This window comes from Sinocyclocheilus anshuiensis, unplaced genomic scaffold, assembly GCF_001515605.1.
Source record: "Sinocyclocheilus anshuiensis isolate Anshui unplaced genomic scaffold, SAMN03320099.WGS_v1.1 scaffold1365, whole genome shotgun sequence".
NCBI lineage: Eukaryota > Metazoa > Chordata > Actinopteri > Cypriniformes > Cyprinidae > Sinocyclocheilus > Sinocyclocheilus anshuiensis.
This window is the reverse complement of record NW_015551032.1, coordinates 1240545-1263676: the sequence shown is the minus strand read 5'-3', so window position 1 is coordinate 1263676 and position 23132 is coordinate 1240545. Positions and strand designations below refer to the sequence as shown.

Sequence of the window (23132 nt, the reverse complement as noted above, 5' to 3'; positions counted from 1 at the left end):
ATATATGCATTTGCCAAACATAGGCAATTATCAAATATATATAAAAAATAATTATGTTATTTTTACAAATACTTTCTAATGCACCTTCATTTTGTTTTCAGTATAATGCAGAAGAGTAATTTCTCATCCACTCCCATCTCATTCCACCACTAATTTGGGAATCATTTGGTAAATCCTACACATTAAAAGGTGGTTCTGTTCAATGTCTCTGCACTGACAAAGCTATTAACGTGTGTTTATCATAATACCTCCAGGTCACTGCAGAATCCATCATATACATCCGGCATTGTGAGGAGGCCAACTACAAAGCAGATGATTGTCTAGTATCTTTATGGTGAAAGGCTACATAATGTGAAAAACACTTCCACCTCTGCACTGGGATACTGGAAGCCACATCATGAAACATCACAGGGCTTGGAGCCTTAGGTAAAGGATGTAGGGGGAAAAGGTGAACTCATACGCACCTCTGCAAAGTCACTAACCACCGTAACAGCTCATAAAAGCTGCGTTTTTCAAAGAAGACCAGAGCCTGAGCAAATGGGACCTCTCGACTAAAAATTCTACTTGCATGACAAACAGCACACAGAGAGGAAATGGCTAAAAGCAGAACATAACAAAAGAATGGCTTCATTAAGGACAAAACTGAGCCCGGTACACAAAGATTTATTGCACTGTTGTTGATTATCCGGAAATATCTGGTGTGAATGTAACTGAGACAAATCGTATAATTCACTCACTACTGATATCAATATTAATCAGACACAAAGAAGAATAAATCATCAAATTCATGTGTCTATTTAGGGTTTGACCACACAGTCGTAACATGTGGTGGTGAGAATAATCACAAGAGTATAAACATTAGTGATTGCATGACCAAACAGGGGCTTGGTCATTTGGCAATCACATCTGCTGTAATTCAGAAAATTAACTCAGAGCAACACTGTGCCCTATAACAAGATGCTATGTTATAAAGCAACAAATGAGGAAATGTATCTCACTCATGTTAAATCCACTGCAACAAGCAACACTATATTTTATGGTTATGTGGTTTCTGGACACATGGTTTCTATTTTTACACCTGTCCACACAGAACATACTGCTGCTCATATATATTAAATATCATACAAAGATGATGAGAGACTGACTTTTAGATTTTGACATTATATAACAAATCCCTCAAATTCAACAAGGAAAACCATGAAAAGCATTTGGCCCAGTGAAGGACAACGAAAGCCATAAAAGATTTAATTTTATGTGCATGTCAGATTTTAGTAATAAATTAATAAGGAATTAAAAAATTTAAAAGGTAACTAGGATGATTATCCATGGTTCATTTCGTTCTCTCATAAAATTGGTAGGCTAGAGATACCCAAACTAGGGCCTGCGGTCCAACATTGGTCCATGATGACCTTTGATTTTGCCCACCGTGGCATAACGCAAGAGGGCAGACAAAAGTAGGTTTAAAAAAAAATATATTTTCAAGTTGTCTTTTTGTTTTATATTTACAAAATAGGTGAAACTGATTACAAAATAAATTTTAATACGATGTGGTTTGATGTAATGCAAAATTTACTTTCAGCCTGCTGCCCTCAATCAAGTTTAATTTTTGACCCTTCATAGTATAAAGTTTGGGCACCTCTGTGGTAGGCTATGTCGTGAAACTTAAAAATAACCAATAACCACAGAGACCCTTGAAATGAAGGGAAGTCCTTTGGGTAAAGATTGATTGTAACTGTGTTAGACTAACAGAAAACTCTGGTGTGTCAGTATATTCATTTTGTTATTTTTACTTTTTAAATGCTGTTTCTTAGTCCTAATCCACATCAGCACTGTTGATTCTGTGCAATAGTCTTTCCTGGTCTCAATCATTCAGAGCAAAATGTAACACCAGCTTCGTAACAAGATCCACACTGTTAAAATGACTCCACATGTGCCCAACTAATTTTTGAAAAACCTAGTTTCACTCAAAACAACATCCGTAGCATTTCCAAAAGGTTGACTGCTTCAAGACAAGTAATAAGGATGTGAAAAAATAAAGTGACAAGTCAGTGAGATAGAACATTATTTCCAGATTGAATAAATCCATTGCAAAGCTCTTTAAAGGAAACTGAAACAAGATCTTGTTATTCCTGACAAATCCTATTTCTTTTCAATGAGAATATGCTGAGCAAGGAAGCTGGCTTTTAATTCTGGTGAGTGAGATTATTTGTTCAGTTAATTTGAATATAACCCATAATTCAGTTCATAGAAGTTAAAATCAACTAACCTAAGCTTATATTTTGAAATGGATGGTGGGAACAAAAACCTATTCATGTCAAGAAACCTTTTATTTCTCCTTATAATTATGACTGTAGATATATTGTGTCATTAACAGTTATTTGTTGAACTTCTGGACTGTCCTGTTGAGGTAGATGGATGATCAGATACGATAGATTACTGGCACACAGACCGGTCCAATTCACCCTCAGCAAGCATTTTGTAGACTAAATTGCTGGCACATCACTTTCAGGTTTGCTGTGGTCTGAATTAGTCATTTAGGAGAAGACCCTAATAAACATCTGTTTTAAGTCAGTGTTGAACCCTGTTCAAACACAAACAAACAACCCTATTCACCCAAGAATTAAAAAATTCTGTCATCATCAGTGTTGGGGGTAACGCATTACAAGTAACGCGTTTACTTTCCCTTCAGCCTGAGGCTTATTCATTTCACTTTTGGTGTGAAAAGGCTTATATATTTGCCAAAAATAGAACTTTTTTATTTTAAAAACAAACAAGCAAGCCCTGCCCAGATTTAAAAAAGTAACGCAAAAGTAACGTAACACATTACTTTCCATAAAAAGTAACTAAGTAACGTAATTAGCTACTTTTTTATGGAGTAACGCAATATTGTAATGCATTACTTTTAAAAGTAACTTTCCCCATATTTTTTTCACCCTCGTGTTGTCGTTAAACTGTGCATTTCTTCTCCAGAATGCAAAAGAAGGTATTTTGAAGAACACAGTGGTGCAAACAAAATTGGACCCCATTGACTTTCATGGAAAAAAAAAACACTGAGACCTTTTTCAAAATATCTTCTGTTCCATATTAAAGAAGGTCATAGAGGTTTGGAATGACAGGAGGGTGGGTACATGATGACAGGTTTTTCATTTTTGTGTAAAAGATGCATTTAATATGGATAATACGAAGAATGCTCAACCGCTGACTGATGTATATGTTTCAACAGTATCAACTAATTTCTTTATGTGCATTGCTGTCCTTTGTAACCACTTCCAGGTAAACCAGGACTTCCTTTTATAGTGCACATGCACAAATTAGTTTCATCAGTCAATCTTCCACTTCCACAATAAATAATCTATGATGTACCGGAAGCAGATAGGATTTTAGTGGAGCATTTACTTATTTCAAGTCAAAACTGGTCAACAAGTTATTAACATTATGATTAGAAAAAAAGAACACAATTATTTAAAAACCAGCTACAGCACACTGAATAGATTTTTTTTTTTTTTACATCTAAGCATAAATTCTCTTTACATAGTTGTTAATGGATACAATCAATCAATTCAAACACTTGAATAGAGACTATAGAATAGAACAGAGATCTGCTTGACAATTCATCTGTATTAAATATCACTGCTGCAAGCTATTATTATCTTTACAACAGAAGAAATACTCTTACAAAATGTTAGTACCATGGGAAAAAGGGTGCAACCCCAACATAAAATGATGCCTAGGCAAACATCCATCTTCTTCAAAGTGAATGTTTATCACTGCACTTATGCCGACTCATGCAAATCACAATATATAAAGCGTAGGTATTGTTATGGTGTTCTCCATGTTCAAATGACATATGGCTGGCTTCAGAGCAGTGTAATTATATGTCTGAGTGACAAGACTCACTAACATGTATGCAGCAACTTTCCAATTAGCTTCATTTAGCACCTCATATGCTGAGTCGTTGTGGGAAAGACAGCATAGTCCAAGCTATCCTCCTGACCGTGCTCTGAAAAACAGGGCTGAAGGTATTATTTCAGCCTATGCGAGCGAGGGATTAACACTGTGGTGCATATGTACAGTCTGTGTTCGCAGCAGGGTTTTACTTGGCTAGTGAGAGATGACTCTGACCATCAATTTCGAAAGGGGTGAATTTGTGGAGAGTGACATTTTTTCGAAGGAGCCAAACAATGGACAAAGAGCATGGCTGTGGTTGTGCTGGGGGTTTTGGGGGGAGGGTTCAAGCTCGAGTCTCCAGAGCCTGTCATGAGCACGCGAGGTCAGGACATCTGCTGACATTTACAGCTGGGCCTGGGCCAGGCTGCAGGTTTCAGGGCTCCTGCCAGGGCCTCATATCAGGCCTGCGTAAAACCACCAGGCTCCCTCGTCTCGCTGAAACTCGCACCAGAATGCGCGGAACCTGCGTGACCTTACGCTTTTTGATCCAGGCCTAGTGGTGCAGCATTTATGAGGACACTGTGAATTGTAAACTTGCTGAGAGGGCATGAGCTGGTTTTCGACATGTCCCCGGTGCTAAACACCAGTACAGGAGAAATGAATTGCACGACTACAGTGTTTTTTGTTTTTTTTTGCACAATCCATATGCTCAGATCCGAGCCAACCTCATGATGGCTCCCATTCCCTCTGTATGGACCTGATTTATTAGTGGACAAAAGTAATGCTTCCACTCATCTGCTTAATTCACATTCATCTTGAAGAAGGCACAGATGCAGAGAGAAAGAAAGAGCATGAGAGATGGTGATGAAGGAGTCAAGCACTCAGACATTCCCTGGTCTACTTTTAATCACATAAAGAGAGTCTAACGTTTACTGTTGTCCATTATTTCAATGCAGTCATAAGTCATCGTGGAACCTTTTCACCACAATAGCCATCTTTCAGTCAACCATCTCTTTCATTCAAACTTTTTCCCATTGCGTCAAGTATTGAGTTTCTCTCGGCGAAATCCCTTCATTTGTTCAATTGTGATTTGTTGGCAGGATACAACAATGCCTATCTGTCAAATGAAGCATGTTATGTACTAGCCTATAACAGGGCAACAAAAGGGCAACATCTGATTAGCATTCATAGCACAGTCTCCCTCGTCCTCTGGTATTTTATTACCACAGGTGCAGGGGCATTCATTGATCAGATGCACGCTACAGGCAAAGCACGTCTTAATTGAAAACATCTCTATTTATACACCTGCAGGCACTAAAGGTCTCAGAGAGCAAAAGGAGGCCTGAAAAGGCAGAGAGAAAGAGAGGAAGGAGAGAGAGAGAGTCACTAAAGGGGAGAGATTTAATGTTTGTTTTGTTGAGTTGAAAGTAACTATACTTCAGTCAAAGATTTTAAAATTGAAAGATTTTTACAGTCTGCTTTACTACCCATCAAAGGTTTGGGGTCAGTAAGGTTTGTTTGTTTTTTGAAAGAAATTAATACTTGTATTTATTAAGGATGCATTATTGATCAAAAGTGACAGTGAAGACATTTATAATGTTACAAATGAATTCTATTTTAAATAAATGCTGTTCTTTTGCACTTTTTTACTCATCTAAGGATCTTTAAATGATCCCAGCTTCCACAAAAATAGTAAGCAGCACAAATGTCTTCAACACTGATAGAAACGTTTTTGAGCACCAAATCAGCAGAATGATTTCTGAAGGATCCTGTGACACTGAAGATTGGAGTAATGGCTGCTGAAAATTTAGATTTATCATCACAGAAATAAATTACATTTTAAATATAGGAAATAGAAAAGAGTAATTTTAAGTTATAATAGTTCACAATATTACAGATTTTACTGTATTTTTGATCAAATAAATGCAGCCTTATTGAGCATAAGAGATCCCAAACTGTAGGGTGTACAACAAAAAGTTGCAACATTCTATTTAATGAATATATTTGACCAAAAACTATAAATGCAATGATAACAAAATGTTCTAACCACCCAGTGAAAGGAAATTATATAATTATATATGCTCACTTATGTTTAACCATACAAGTCACATCCCCTCCCCACCATGCCCTTCAAGGGTGCAAAAATGCCATTTGGTCTTTCATTAAAAGTGTTTGGCTTGTCTTCACAATCTGTAGAAGCAGTAAAACTGCATTGTGATCCTGGTCACTACTACAAGCTCAGTGATTAAGAATTATAGCAATACAGTATCTAAATAACAGTCCAGACTAACTCTCTTACAGAATTTTACAGGAGACTGTTCAGAATTTAAGTCGAAGTAACTTTGTAGCATACAACTAAACCTGGACTTGATAGGCATACTAACCATCAGATGTGCATAGCTATGGTAACCTAGGAACAGTACTGACGTGATAGGGCTCTCATGTGGAGATGAGAAAATCACATTTAGATCACACTTTGCAAAACTTAACCACGTAACCAAGAGCCACAGTTAAGAGTCACAGCACTATGTGAAAAACATTACTAAATACACTTAAAACAGTCAAATGCTGTACGTTATGTCAAAAACTACTTTTCAACTGCGATTTCAAATGAAATAGACATTTCTTTCTTTTCTTTCATTTGACATATTATTTTACTTGAACTGAGACCCAGAACTTCTGTCCATTTTGACAAGCACTGAACGCCCCAAAGACACGTCTGCAGGTGGTTAGGCAGGGGAGCTGCCACAAGCAGCCCAAGAAAACACAAATATAGTTCTCCAAAAATGTTTCCTAAAGCCTCACCACACCAACTATGCAATCCTCGTCCAAGTCAGAGTCCAAGTTTACAGCATCCCAAAAATTCCCACAAAAATACATAAACAAAGCTTTAGCCTTTCTCACAGTGAAGAGATGAAAGATCTGTGTTTAAGAAACACATGAGCCGTCAGGTGCATCTATAAAGAGTATTAACGTCACCAGAAAGTCCCAACATTGCTCTAAAAAGAGGCAGTTGTGTCCTTGGACTTTTAGATCCTATAATCCAAGATTATTTGTTACCATCTTACTGTCATTTGATGTCTCTGATATTTACAGTGAATGTGCATCAATAATTAATTCACTCTCTAAAGCCAATGGGCCTCATTCATGAAACATGAGCAGAATGAATCACTGTATAAACTGTTCGTAAAACCTTTCGTACGTAGATTGCGACATTAAATTGAATGTGACAGTTTACGTCAGAGTGGTTTAACAAATGATTTGCACAGAATGTCATTCTGCTAGTGTTTCATGAATGAAGCCTAGTGCATTTACTGGAAAATACATGTTCTCAAGGTCACATACTGGTGTAAAATTTGTCCCCTTTTCATGGTCACTACACAAAAACCTTACTTCTGTTGGCTCCCTGAAGCAAGCCTGGAGGCCTCAGCAGCTGCTTTCCTAGTCTCAAATTCCTCCCTCTCCAAACTGCTGCCCTTGTGGCCCAGCTCCACCAGCTGGCGGGCCAGTTCCTGATCCTGAAGGAGCAATAACACAGATCTGCTGAGCTGGGAGTGGTTGAAACTGACTGAATGATATGAAAAAACCATGCAGTTCGACAATCTGCTGTGGCATTTCTGTACAAACAGGCCAGTGTATTTATGAAACATTTGCGCTAGTTTTGTGCTCAAGTGCTATTTATATCAACCCAATTTTAGTATACATGCTATTTATGTGACAGAATTACATGAGCTGTGCTGACAGTTTCATGGTTGCCAGGATCAAGGATTTTTGCCACATGTCACTGCAGCCTAGTTAAAAGTGGGTAGTATGATTTCCATAAGATTTTGTGAGATTCCTTATGCCCTCAAAAGGAGGAGCTGCTTTCATGTGGCTATAGGCCATTGAGTTTGTAGAGAGCTGCTGCCTAGGACAAACCTGAAAAGCTTTTTGACTCGGATGCAAGATCCATTTGTGAAGGGTTAAACTCACTGTTAATATGACTGCATTTATAAATACACTAAAAGTCAAGCAGTAAAAAGTATAAATGTCAAATAAAAATAGTTTTCTCTGTTGAAACTGACACCATGGGTTTGCTTAATGTTGCCAACACATCATCAAAGAATCTGAGCCTAAATTACAATTTAAAGGAATATTAAAGATAGATGATAGAAACATATTATACTCATTATATTTTACTATGCAAATAACATTTGACACACTCCTGTTCAAAAGTTTGGGGTCGGTAAGATTTTTATGTGTGTGTGTTTTTAAAGAGGTCTTTTATTCTCAAATGACTATACAGTATGTGACCCTGGACCACAAAACCAGTCATAAGGGTCAATTTTCTGAAATTGAGATTTATACATCATCTGAAAGCTGAATAAATAATCTTTCCATTGATGTATGGTTTGTTGGGATAGGACAATATTTGGCCGAGATACAACTATTTGAAAATCTGGAATCTGAGGGTGCAAAAAAATCTAAATATTGAGAAAACCGCCTTTAAAGTTGTTCATATGAAGTCCTTAGCAATGCATATTACTAATGATAATACATTTTTGATATATTTTCGGTAGGAAATTTACAAAATATCTTCATGGAACATGATCTTTACTTAATATCCTAATGATTTTTGGCATAAAAGACCCATACAATGTATTTTTGGCTATTGCTACAAATATACCCGTGCTACTTATGACGGTTTTTGTGGTCCAGGGTCACATATTTATTTGATCAAAATACAGCAAATAGAAATATTGTGAAACACAGTATATTGTTACAATTTAAAATAATTATATGTAATTTAAAATGTCATTTATTCCTGTGATGTCAAACCTGAATTTTAAGCTGCCATTACTCCAGTCTTCAGTGTCACATGATTCTTAATATGCTTATTTGGTGCTTATTATTATAATCAATGTTGAAAACAGATGTGCTGTTTAAATGTTTTTTTCAGGATTTTCAGATTAACTGAAAGTTTAAAAGAACAGCTTTTATTTGAAACAGAAATATTTTGTAACTTTATAAATGTCTTTGATCATTATAAACGGTCACTGTTGATCAATTTAATGCATTCTCAATAAAAAAAAAAGTATTAATTTATTTCAAAAACTACAAAAAAAAAGTTGACTCCAAACGGTTTGAATGGTAGTGCATAACATATTTTGTTTGTACTGCTTATTAATTACACTTACAACCTAAAAACCCTATAGTCTATAGTGCTACCGAAAAACTCCGGACAGTACGTGTGAATTTTGAATCAGAGCTCCAGCACTTTGTCTAAATTACTGAATGTGTAACCACTCAAGTCACATAGTTTAAGACATGCTCATTCCTGTAACCAGGACTGAGCCCCCACATATGAAACTAAACCTTATTATGTGTCTGAATATATCCCTAGAGTCCTCATTGCTAAGGAAACCACATATTGGCATTTATAGACTGCTGCAGACAATTCCTGCACCTCAAGTTTGAATTATTCATAAACTTCATCTTCCAAGCACTTTAAAGGGGTCATATGATGCGATTTCAATTTTTCCTTTCTCTTTGGAGTGTTACAAGCTCTTGGTGCATAAAGAAGATCTGTAAAGTTGCAAATACTAAAGTCTCAAATCCAAAGAGATATTCTTTATAAAAGTTAAGAGTCAACCACGCCCTCCTAAAACGGCTCGTTCTAACACGCCCCCACATGTCTACATCACGATGTGGGAAGATTTGCATAACGCCGCCCAAATGTTCACGCAAAGAAAGAAGGCGTAACTTTTATTGGGGCATAGAGGAGAAACAATAATGTACATTATGTGGAAAATAATGTTTTTTTTTTTACCTTAAACCGCATAAACACATTTCATTACACCAAATACACAACATAATGGTCTTTTTAGCAGCATCATATGACCCCTTTAACAAATCCCAAGTAAATCAGATGGAAAAATGTTAATGTAAGTCTATGCAGGGCCAATATCTCTTACAGTTTCCAAGACTCTTACATTAAGTGTAAAATATGCACAGTATTCCATGACTTTACGTCACTCCGTCATATTACAAAATTCCATTATTTGATTAATTATATACAAATATCTAAAACTGGGCTAAAAGAGACACTTTAAGGCCTAATGTTGTCACTGAATGTTGACTTAAATCTCATCAGACTTAGTTAAATGACAACATTATACTAATAAGATAATAATGAATATAATTTAGGTTATATGAGTCAGTCAACTAAAATTATTTAGCTGAATCTACTTGGATTTAGTTCACTTAAATGTGCACTCTTTGGGAAGACCATATAGGTAAACTAAATGACTTTTTTTAAAGACAAAAATGTAAAACATTTGAGGTAACTATTTGAGTATGGTTAGCTAATTAGGATTTAGAGTGCACAAAAACACTTAACATTCAAGCAAAGACCTTATAAGGTTATATACATGATGTAGACAGTACAAAAAAGGCAAGTATATAAACAACATATAAATATATGCTGAGATGTGTTGTGATTGTTACGCCCGCAAAAACGACAAAGTGTCGGTAAAAATGTTGCAGTTTTTAGGAAGCATGCAGGAAAGAAGTAACGTTACCATGTCGCCATCTAACGTTCAACTCCTATACACTTTCACAAGCCTTACTTACAAATGATTGTTACTCCCTCTGTCTGCAGGTCGTAATGCGCACTGCTTGTGCACAAGCTTAACTGCCAGACTTTTCACAGTGTCTAATAAAAATGCTGATTTAGCAATGAAAGAAAAGATAATAGATTTCTTGATGCATCCGATCTCACAGTGTTTGTGAGATTCACAATGCCACGTGACATGACAGACGGTTTAACTTACAGAATGAATTTTAATACATCACCTCAAGGTAAAATAAATCCAAAGGTTTTATTTGAGAATCTAAGAAGTCTTCATAAGTGCGAAACTCTTCCACGGTTTCTCCCGCAAAGATGCCGCTGTCGTCTTCCATCTTGTTTACCTTGAGTTATCCCCATGGTAACAGAAAGAGCTGTAGTAAGATAGTAGCAGTTCTCGCGTTATCCGGTTGTAAACCAATCATGAGCAAATATAAATTCGTAAGCTCCGCCCATCCAAATAATCGCGGGAAAATTAGACGGTATCAAGCAACAACATAATTCTCGCTTCCAGGGGCGTCATGCACTCTTGATTTTTGAGGGTGGGGGGCGGATCATGCTTGTCACACAGCAGCCACAATAGCACTGTATAACTGATATATAGGCTTATGTTTTATTTTTATTTATTTTATTTTTTCCCCTTTTTTTCGAAATATTTCCAAACGTGTTAACTACAGGAAATATCTTGATTCTCAAATATGTGTAGCCTATGTAAATGCATTTTGCACATTTATAGATTGTTATTTGATCAATAAATGGTGATGGGCAAAGTAGACTAATAGTGTAATCTATTAAATAAAAACCCGACTTTTTGTTCCAGATATGGGTGTCATGCCATAAAATATTTTTTAATACGACTGACTTTGCATTTAATGTGAATTTAATAACAATATTGTTACTAATTATAACACTTTCGTTTTACAGAGAGCAAAGAACATTTACATTATCAAAGAACATTTTCATTCAGTCTAGCCAGAGTTCAGGACTCTCAAAAACTCCCATTAAAATCACTGAAGCTGTTTACACTGTTAAATTAATATCTTTCTTACATTAGTACGCACATCTGCACTTTGTTGTTTCTGATGAGAGAATTCGCCAGAGAATTCAGTCAGCGAGCAAGTGAACAAAACACCGCGTTTCAGCGATGACTCATCTGAACGCCTCTGATTGGCTATTGCATTCATAAGCCAACAGAATCGTGCGTAATTGGGTATAATGCAGCGCTGTACAAACGCGTCTGTCTCTGGCTCAGTGCCAGCTAGCGAACGCAGATTTGAATTTAGCAGCTGATGCTGTGCCGCACTGAACGATTTAATCATACCGGTGTGATTGTATCAAATATAAAAAATATTATTCGGCTATTTTTTGTATTTTGGAAGCTGCATTCAAAATCCACTTGGCTCAGAAATCTGAGGTGGCACGTGAATGGGCATGACGCCTCTGCTCACTTCAGTGTAAGTTTGTTTGTCTGTAATGCTGTTCCTTAGAGCTCTAAAATAATTATTTCAACTATATTAAAAGTTCAAATCAATACCAGGCTACTAATTCTGCTAGGATGAGAGTAGCAGGAAAGTTCACTGATATGCATCCAAAAGCTGTTTTAAAATGACGTGTAGGAAAGCATTACAAGTGGCAGGTGATGTATGTTCATGTGACTTAGACACTGTTATATCATGCAGTCTGGCACAGCCTTCCAGTACTAAAATAAGTGAGCTTACTCTATGTAATGAATGATTTCTTGCAGTCTAAGCTTCAATGGTATAATATAATATAATATAATAATATACTTTGAATGTTTATATTATTATATTATTTAGAGAAACTGCATCATATTTTGGTACAAATTCTACACTCTAGAAGAGTACCGGAAATGAAAGCATTATTTTTCATGCAAATTTAAAATCATCCTGCGTCACTGTTATGTCAGAATAAAGACAGAGGGACTGATTCATTTTTTAAACAGCAAACATTAAATATTAATATTTTAAGAGTTCCTTTATGCTATTTTATAATATTTTTGGACTGAAGATCTTTTTCTTTTGTCCTTTAATAATATTTTGGGGGTATTGTTTCCCAATAAAATCTATCTTGCTTTTACAACATAAAATGCCTAATGATCAAATAAATACATTTATTTTAAAGACACAATTACCAATAAGCTGATAAACGTTTTGTAGATTTTGACTGCTATGAATATTGGGGTTGTTTTAGGTTTCGTGGATCTTTAGCTACTGCATTAAACACTACTGGATTTGGTGGGAATTTATTTATCGTTATTTATCGATTGGACAGTTTGGTGGATTTATTTGCTGTTTCATTTAAAAGTATTGAGAACATGGCAAACAGGTCTGCTTAATGTTTTGCCAAGTCGTGTCAAAATGTACCTGTAGCCTAGTTATTCATCCATAACCACTAGGTGGCAGAGCTCTTCAAAATTTTATTAAAAAGTTCTCGATGTTCTCGAAGTTTTATGCATTTTGTTATCATTTTTTTCCCAGCTTAACTTGGTAAAGTTGATTTTGGAATAGGAATGGCAAAAATTCGATTCCCATACAAAATCCATAGTGTTGGCATAGTGTTAGTGTCTTGGCATATATCCAAGTAGTATGAAGAAACCTTTAGAGCCATAGCACTGTTCAGCATTATGCCTTATGCAGACACCATTTGATGTGGATTTCTTCGATGTCTTGACCCCTGTATTTCAACCTGTTTGATGAGACACTGTTGCAAACCATTTTCCGGTGGAATGTCTGACCTCTGCCAAACCCTGACTTTACCCCTTGGATCAGACCAACAGGATAATGGCACAAGCCAGCTGTTATGTCAGTTGTAATGGGCAAGTCTTCAGACACGGATATCCACTACCACCACCATGCATGCGCAATATGGCTTTTGGCCACACTGTTGATTCCAGTTGCATGAATTGAAGAATGCAGAATTAACAAAATGTGCTATAATAGCTGTGATTAAAGTACTCAAAAACCTTTTAAGGATTTCTGATGTATCCTAAAATATTCCATTTCCAAATACAAAAGCACAGCATTCCTATTGTGGTAGTTTGTAAAATAGACAATAGCCTCAGAATAAATGTAGGAATTGTAAACTGGAGATTTTAATGTCACTATAGTGAAAAGTTTATTAGAAATTAATTGTTGTGAAATGTTTGGAAATGGATTAATAATGGGTGCAATCACCTGTAAACACTGAAGATGAATTCCACACAGTTTCAGTGTGTCCTGCTTGACAGTTATAGAGATATTTTGTGAAGGGTCATACCACAACTGTCTGCCATTTGATATTCCTATGAGCAGAGCTCATAAAAACAGAGCAGTCCCACAAGACATGTTTATCCTTGTGAGACATCGCTCTTCTGTGGAATGCACTGGGGTCATGACAGGATTTTAATTTCCAGGACAGTCAGCAGCCATAGTTAGATAGATTAGCAATCCATGTGCATAATTCAGCCCAGAAATATTCAAAATAGGCCGCCTTTTTCCTATATTGCTGTTCACTTTTAAAAAAAATATATTTGCAAATGACCATCAGAAACGTTATAATCTTAGGAGCTGGATAACTGTGCAAAAAAAGCTTGTAGAGACATAAATATATTGTATAAATACAGTGAGGTATAAAAATGTAGTTATATTTTGTAAGATCACTGAGGATAATTATTTGATTTTCAGAAGATGAAATGCACATCAGACTTCAGAATTTAATTCCGTCCTGAAAATGTCTTGTGATTGGCTCATTCAGCCCTTTGACATAATGTACATGATGACTGGAATGCTCAAGACGTGTAAATTAAGCAAGTATTGATTATCCTGAAGAGAAAACTAGTTATTTCAGAAAACCAACTTTTTTGCAAGATTAGTCCATGTTTAAGACAGCGCTGGTTTATCCAAATCGAAACTTCGGCCAGTATTTGACTACTGGTCGATTCTTCTTTCCAGTGTTGACTGCTATTTTCGGTATAGGGGGTGTTGATGGATGTGGAGGTGGTTGTTTTTCCTGCTCTTTGTCTGTTATTGTGAATCCTTGTTCAGTCTTTTCATGTAGGTTCATCCTCGGCAGAAAATGTGTAGACACGTGTTGTGACTTTACTCTCGGACTGGACCCCATTTTTGCTTTTCCTCTCTTGTTAAGTGCCACAAACCACTCTCTACCAGTGCGATGGTTCTTGTGGATCACTGAGGCGTACGTGTTGTAGCTGTTCTCCTGAAACCTCTCCCTGAACTTACAGTCATCTGTAAAGCTCTCCTGGGGAAAAGGACAGGAAAAGGGGGAATGAAATGATACAAAGATAGAAAATCAACAAGTTGTTCAGTCTTATACTGATATGCCTGTGCATGTTAATGGTCATGTTATTATGTCTTGAATCTTGGCTTTCAACACAGTCAGTGAATGATACTAGATCCCTCTGATGATCTTTGTTTGTACTTCAGCCAGAGTCCAGCTGCAATGATGTTTATTTAGTGTATGGTTTCCTATACTATTTGTACATCTTATTTTCAAATTAGATAATGTTTTACACTTGTGCTAGAAATAGTAATGGCCATAAGTTTTTTTTTTTTTTTCCCTGCAAGCTACTCTGCAAGTTTGCTAATGTGAGCCTACAAATAAAATAAATAGACCATGGTTGTATAATTCATCATGGAATTAAATGCTCCTCCTTTATTCAGAGTAGCAGTTTGTATTATAGCTTCATCAAAGCAATACTAAATAAAAAAGTCACAATTAAAAAAAAAAAAGACAAAAATTTGATAAATTCTGCAAAGGGTATGCACACTTATGAGCAGAGCTGTACAGGTGCATCTCAATAAATTAGAATGTCGTGGAAAAGTTCATTTATTTCAGTAATTCAACTCAAATTGTGAAACTCGTGTATTAAATCAATTTGAGTTGAATTACTGAAATAAATGAACTTTTCCACGACATTCTAATTTATTGAGATGCACCTGTATATGGAAGTGATCAGCTTTTGTACTGTGCTTCAATTTTACCACAGCAATAGACAGAGCCACAATGCTTTAACACTTTGGGCACACAATAAGTAATTACTGTGCACACACTTTGTAGGGTGCCACATTAGCAGCTGCTGGAGAGAGAACACTTTAAAACCATGAATTACACTAGACCGAAGTGACAGAACCCTGACACTTTGTGGCCTGATTGAGTTAGCCCCTCATAAAGAGAGTTAATGAAAAGCACCAAGCAGATTATAGACACCGAGCCCCAGAAAGAAGCATTGAGGGGGTTACAGAATAATTGCAAGTCTTACTTTTATCTCCCAGCTCAAAGTCATCAAAACCGACTTTCCAATCAAAGACTTCGGTGACTGACAGAAGCAGAGCTTTGTTTGTGTGGGCTGAAAACTCATTAGGCTATGAAATAACTTTATCCTTCCAGGGCACAGGAAAGCAGGACACATGCTTGTTTATAGGCAACCTATGGTTATACTGTGCAAACCCCTCCACTTAGGTAGGGTTTCAGAAATGCAGCCATACCCTGACAAGACCAGACATCCATTAGATCTCTCTTAGTAAATGTTTTTAAACATTTGACCAAAGCTCAGATAGTTCAATTAGATGAATTTGATCAAATCAACACTGGATAGCAGGCATGAAGCACACTCAGATAAGACTATTTCTTGACTGGTCTGTTGTTGATTCTTCTCTGGCTCTCTGTCGAATGTGAGTTTGGACTCCTCTTTAGGAATATCTGAGACCTGCTCATTCAAGTCTGAGTAAAAACCAAGACCAGAAGGGCTCGGTCTTGACTTGGACTCGAAAGAGGTGGTCCCGAGTCGACTATTCATATTAATACAGTACGTTGTGCCCTATTTTTGCTCATTTGTTTTACAGTGCACACCACTGGTTATTCTTCTAGGACACTTGTGTGAATGTAAGGGAGACTGATTTCATACAACCATTAAAAATCACCAAAACACCAGCTACAAGTCTTTGAAAACATTTCACAGAAAAGTGAAGTTGGTTACGAGAAGCTCTAGCATCATTTGATTTCAGATGCCACTTGGTTTGATATTTTGCATCTAGTGCAATGAAATGATACTTTTTAAAAATCTGACTTAAGTGTGCAAATACTTTTTGGAGACAGTGTTATTAGTTTGTAAACAGCAACTTATAACAACAACTGTACACAACGAACATTATTAAGAAATTTGGCCTCACTCTCTAAAAATAAATGTGGTGGGAAACTATATCATGAATTTAATGAGGGTCAGTCCCAAGTAAGAGGTCTTGCATAATTCCCAAACTCTGAAATAATAAAACTGTTCTGGTTTGCTGAAGAGTGCAGCAAAGCAGAAAATGGTGCTATTACAATATTTTCTAAACATGCCAGTCACAACTTGACCCTCCGTAACTTCACAGGGGCTCTCTCCCCTAAATGTGGTAATTTGCCCCAAAAATATCTGAACGTTTGTTTGATTAGGGTACATGGATTCTGTCTTCTGGAAGTGCTTTTTTGACTGCCGTTTTAAACAGCAGCCAGCTGTTGAAGATACGTCCTTTTATGAAATTTTTGGGGGTTATATCAATCTATGTTTGAGGAGATACTAGAAATCCCATATGTCTGTTGTTCGGTGTCTGCAAGCAGTAGACATTTTATTGTCAAGTCATGAACTTGCACAGCTGCTTGACCTGTGTCTGTTCTCTGACAGCTTTCTTTGCGAATATTATTCAAAAACAACCCTCTCTCAAGATTTCCCATACTGTGGTACCTCCACTGTTCAGCCATGCACCACCAGCGTTGAGTTATTATACTGTTGCAGACACAGATACGAGTAATTACATCTTGGCACGACAGATTTGTTCCCATTCATAAGTGTCACTGTATTATTCAGAGTTGTTTCCTTTACCTTTAGACCATGTGAGCAAAATAACATTTGAGACACATCTCTGGCTCATGAGCAATCCACGTTTCATGGAATGGGAGACCGTTGCATCTCCATTTCCCTCTTGGTTTCTCACCCGCTCCCCATTGTTTTCTCAATAATTGCAGTGACCTCTTAAGCTTTGCAAAGATTATGTTGGTAATGACTTGCTGGGTAGGTCACACGGCATAATGTATATCTGTCTTCCTTGCCATTATCGCAGCAATAAATTGCCACTATGAAAACATCTAAATATTAAATATGACAGATAGTGCAACAAAAATCAGACGCTAAGTCATTTGATACTCCTTTGGTTAGGCCGGCTTGTCTACGGAGTGAAGTGCTAGGGGTTTAAAACCCAAGCTGACAGCTATTAAATAAGCCTGTGCAACTGTAGCTGGTCTGAGGAAATGAAACCCAATTCAAGTCTGAAGGAGCCGCTGCAGCTGCTTTAATTACAGATGATGTCTGCAGCAGTTTGGAGGCTAATCCTCAGATTTATCAGACTACTTTATTATCCATCCCTTACGAGATAATTCTAAAATTGTTAAACATTAATGTGAAGTATGGTCCGTATAAATACAGAAATATATATATTCATATATATATATATATGAATTTAATACTTTATATTCAGCAAGGATGCAATACATTTTTTTGTGACAGTAAAGACATCTATAATGTTACCAAACTTTTCTATAAATGCTTTTCTTCTGAACTTTATAATCATCAAAGATACTAAAAAAAAAAATAAAAAATCACATTTTCCTCAAAAATATTAAGCATATTATTAGGATGATTTCTGTAGTATCATGTGACACTGAAGATTGGAGTAATGGCTGCTGAAAATTCAGCTTTGCTATCACAGGAATAAATTACATATTGAAATATATTAAAAGAGACAATAGATATTTTAAATTGTAATAATATTTCACAATATTACTGTTTTATTTACACTTCTTACACTCAACAAATGCTTTTGAATTGTGGTGTATATGTTTAATTTTGTGTAGAGCAGAAATCAGAACCCATCTTACAAGGTGTCCAAGTGTATCGTGGAGTTGAAAGCTGAATAATAATAATAATGATAGATTGGTTGAATAGATGGGATAGATTGAGTTTTCTCACAATAAACTTGTAGTGTCTCTGCGACCAATCCTTTGGACAAATTGGGGGGAAAAAAACAGTTCCTTTTATGGGAGGATTAAACAATTTTCATTTTAAAGCTATATGAATACAGATAAGAGTTCCATATACTGTTGCTTTGTATGCATAAGTCCCAGTTCTTGCTGTTTGCATGCTAAGTGCCCTTAAAGCTGCCCAACTTTGTTGACACACATATTGATTCCTTTCCTTGAAAGATTATCAACTACCCCAGACTCGTTTTAATCTGCTCTTCCCATTAACACATGCTAATAAGCTCTGCCTTCTATCAGACAGCCCAGAACCCTGCAAAGCCAGATTGCTCTGAAACTGCAGTGTATCTCTCCATGCTGTGTGCTGTACAAGTCTTTGTAGAGAGAATTTGCAGAGGCTCACAAATATCACAGTAAGCTGAGATTTCCTTCAGAAGTGTGTATGGGGAGTTTTTGTTTAGCACATTTGGGTTGGTTTGCATCCACTTTATTGTAGTGGATGTATGAGCTTATATTGTGTTGGATCAGACTTACAGTCGCATGAAGCCTCCCCCTCTTGTTCATGGCTAGAAATTGGCTGCTAAAAACCCCTCGGATCCCTATGACCCCCTGAGACACGGCAAACAGCTCCAGCACACCTACAGATGGAAAAAAACCACATTGATTGCAGTGACGACTGATGACCTTTATGTCCTAAAAGTCAAAGGTCAAACAATGTCTATGTTCACACAACAGCACAATATAGTTGTCAGTCCTATTTGGAGTAATACATACGGTTCTGTCCATAATGAAAGAGAGTGACAACTGCATTCTATAACCAAAGTGCCTTCCTTAAAATTTCAAGAGTCACAATGGAATTTATGTGGTAATATGTGGTAGTTGTCTGCCATGTCATTGATTATTATTATTTATTATACAACAGTTCTTTCTGGTCTTCGAATCTGATTGGCTGAGAGCCTTTTCCAGCGGTGTAATATTCTCCGACCATTTCACTGTTTTTATCACTCCACTTGCAGTATTTCTCACAGCAAGAAATAATACTGTTTTGTCACAGAATATAGTTTTAAGATTTTTTTTAGGTGAGAATGTAGTGGTATAGACTTTAGACTTTTTAGACTAGATATGCGGTTTGTTAATAAAGATAACGTCTAATTGAACATTTGCTTCGACGTTTTCAGAGATGTGAGCTCCAGGACGTCAGTGGCTGTTCAGCACTCATGAACATGCCGAGAGCAGCCTTACCTCGGCCAGTTCTTCTGGACTTTGCCGCCAGGTTGTTAAACATGAGAAATAATTTGTTTTGGGTAAATCTAACAGGCAGTCCTTGGTCTCATTAATCTATTATTTGTTCCAGAGCAAATAGTTTTGGCTGAGGGCAAAGTCTCATAATGTTATGTTTTATATAACTTCAATGCTGTATATCAGAGCGCGGCCTTTGCACTTTTGACTGAATTGCCTAGCAACTTTATGATGGCTGTTGTTGTTGTTTATTGTTGTTGTTCTTTATTATTACTGTCTTTATGAGTGAGTCAGCGGTAAAGACTTGTATATTGAAAGAGACTGAAACAGGGTTGTAAACAAGAAAGTTATTTTTACTTTCAACAACATCCTGTTAGACACAGCCAACAAATGGAAGTGAGCAGTGCTGTCATCGGAAATCACCCGTAACAGATGAAATGATAGTACAACAAAGATATTGCTTTCCTCAGCGCACATTCAAACTAATATTTTATTGTGAATATGAGATTGAGCTGAAGAATAAATGCTGTATCAGATGCAGGTAATCACACTCGCTCAGTCCATCTCTCTCTCATAATACTCTACTCCACATAATACAGCTTTAAATACAGTGATACAATAAGCTTTTAATGAAGCAACTCAACGTTCCTTCGTTACTAGTTCCTTCGTTACTAGCTGTTAAACTGTCAAAGATTTGAATCTGTGGCGGAAGGAAGTAGTTCTGCACAAAAGAGGGTTTTTAAAGACACTCCGTTGTTGTCTCTTTTTTATTTGCACACTTGTGCTGTCGAACTGTTGTATAAATGCAATATCACACTCATAGCCTGCGATATGGCTGTATATCAGCACGGCTGTTATACCTATTACCTACGGCTAAATCACAGCCGTGCTGATATACAGCCATATCGCACTGACACTTGTGTGATATTGCTTATATATCATCACTTATGTCACCCTCTCTCATGTTATAAAAATGGCAGAAAATAGGGGTATTGTATGGTTGGAAAGTTTTTGGGCGGAGAATGAATAAAATAAGTAAGTGAGTAAATAAATAAATAGATAAATAAGAACTAGAGTTTTAAACTCTATATTTGGCAGGTCAAACACCAGGAGATGTTACACAGAAAATAGTTTAGAAAAACATTAGGCCTACATTCTTAAAGACACAATATAAAATATTGATATTATCTATTGTTCTATGACATTTTGGTTACAAGCATTATTCAATGCTATAGCAGATTAGAGAAGAGAACTGAGTTCAGTAACCAGTTCATACACAAACATTATTCTAGCCACTCCTGTCTGCAGTTGTATGTACACGACATACAATGAGAGTCATATCAGGTAATAAGTACATTTATTCCCAAACACTGACTGTGTGAACATGTGAACACTGTTTTTTTTTTCTTCTTTTATATTAGACAGGATATTAAATGCCTTTATATGAACAGTAAGTAAAGAATAGAGAAAGCACTGCAACACATACTGTAAATCACACTAACATCATAAAAAAAAACATCCACCCAGAAAAATGAATGTGACTTCCCAATGCAAGTTCTATAAGACTTGGGTGCACTTCAGTTAGCTTGTGTGTAGTGATACAGATTTCATAGGGTCCAGAAATAAGCTTTTTACTGATTTTATAGAGCCCATTTGTTACCACTGTTCATTTTTTGTATATATATTTTGAGGTGGTTTCACGTAAGTGAACTATATTCTATATCCACATAAGAGTTGACTGCTTAATATAAAAACTGACTGGCATTTGGATATAGCATCCATCTTTTTAATATTTAAGGCATTAATAGTATTGGTCATTACTGTTTGTTGATATTGAAAATGAGATTGGTTAGGCTGCATTCTTTCAGAGAGATGTTTCAGGTCAATGATGTTTGCTATCTAAACATTCTGTCTGGCATATGGACTTAACACCCACAGCCAAACTCAAAGTCCCTTTTTACTTTAATCTAATTTTGATCATCTGTTTGACAGTAGACCCTCTAAATAGACCTAGTACTATGGTATGTGTACCGAGCAATTCAACCATTAACAGAAATCTAGTGCATGGCATGTTAATGATGCCACTCACTGCAGCTTTCAGCTCACTAGCATTCTGAACTCAGCTGCTGCACCTGTTCCCATACCTGTAAATAAACATCCGCTCTAAACAAGAGACTCCAACCAGGGGATGTACTAGTTTATCATTCATTCAGTCAGATCAGTCTGGAATGAGTTATTTAAGCCAGTACATATTTGCACAGCTCATCAATAAGATTCTGTCTATGTGACTTGGAAGGACCTTCTCTATTATGCAAAACTGTTTAAACATACATGCCATTAAAGCATTTTAATGATTCTATTTGGTCATTTGAATAACTTATCGGCATTTTGAATGTAAATTGGCACAATTTCATTCGTAATGAGTATTAAGTTTATTTCCATCAGAAAATTATAATCTAAGTAGTCTGCAGCCATACCAAGTATGAAAAAGGATCAATCAGTCACTAATTTGAACTTCGCTCTCCACATGTCCGTAAAGATTGGTAAATGATAACTTACTTAACGGATTAGGTTCGTGACTCCCGTTGACTCTTCCATCGGCGTGAATCTGAAGGTGGAACCCTATTCCAACTCTACAGTACAGTCTTCCAGTCCTGCGCCCCGATACGCGCCCTTCCGCGACAAGTTGGTGCTCCAAATACGCGCGTTCAGATCCCGTAAGCACTGCAGAGCGAGACAACTGAAAGAGGAGTAAAAGCAGGAGAGGAACGTTCATTCTTTCCAGAGAGCTGTCTGTGCGCGTGCTAGGCCACTTCCAGCATTTTGCTGCTGTTCCAGCGCTCTGAGGTAACTCGCTGTTTCACTGGTGGGCATTACCCTCGGCTGCAGGAGCTGGAGCAGATCTGCTGGCAAAGCGATATTTATATAACAAATGATCTCACTGCTTGATGCGTGCCTGAGATGTGCAGGATGCTCTCTCTCATCCTCAATTTATATCGGACGAAACATTCAAGCCGTCCTGAGATTTATATCGTTGGAGATGTACTGAAGCTCCAAACAGCGTGGCTTTGACCAGGGACAGGAATGTGCAGTTATATATGTATACTTTAATACATGGGTCAGTGACAATCAATGATATTAGATGTAATAAAAAATATGTACTTTAGGAATCTAGATTAAAACACACGTGGCAAGTTCTTAAAATGTTAGATTTAGTCGTGTTTTCAAAAGTATTTGTCGTTTTGGAAAACGTTTATATTAGTATAGCTCCAGAAAAATGTATTTAATGTCAAGTGGTGTAACCATGATAAAGTATAAAGTACGGAATACATTTCTTTCAAATTGTACGTGATTGTACTTTTTTTCTTTC

General features: G+C 36.6%; 2 protein-coding genes across 2 annotated transcripts in view; both read right to left on the bottom strand.

Moving 5' to 3' along the window:
* The window catches only part of LOC107661266 (uncharacterized protein C4orf22 homolog), a 65147-nt gene extending 54313 nt beyond the window's left edge, over nucleotides 1–10834 (bottom strand). The window contains exons 1-2 of the mRNA XM_016450764.1: nucleotides 10723–10834; nucleotides 7282–7406 (exon numbers count right to left, since the gene is read on the bottom strand). Of these exons, the coding sequence (XP_016306250.1) occupies nucleotides 7282–7406; nucleotides 10723–10830 (233 nt within the window). The 5' untranslated portion in view covers nucleotides 10831–10834. The remainder of the gene's footprint in view (nucleotides 1–7281; nucleotides 7407–10722) is intronic.
* A 3555-nt stretch (nucleotides 10835–14389) lies between these two features.
* On the bottom strand, nucleotides 14390–22538 carry LOC107661278 (fibroblast growth factor 5-like). Its single transcript, XM_016450775.1, has 3 exons — nucleotides 22322–22538; nucleotides 19058–19161; nucleotides 14390–14752 (listed from the first exon to the last, which is right to left on the bottom strand). Exons 1-3 carry the CDS (start codon nucleotides 22536–22538, stop codon nucleotides 14390–14392), a joined length of 684 nt encoding a protein of 227 aa, XP_016306261.1.
* Between the last annotated feature and the right edge of the window lie 594 nt (nucleotides 22539–23132).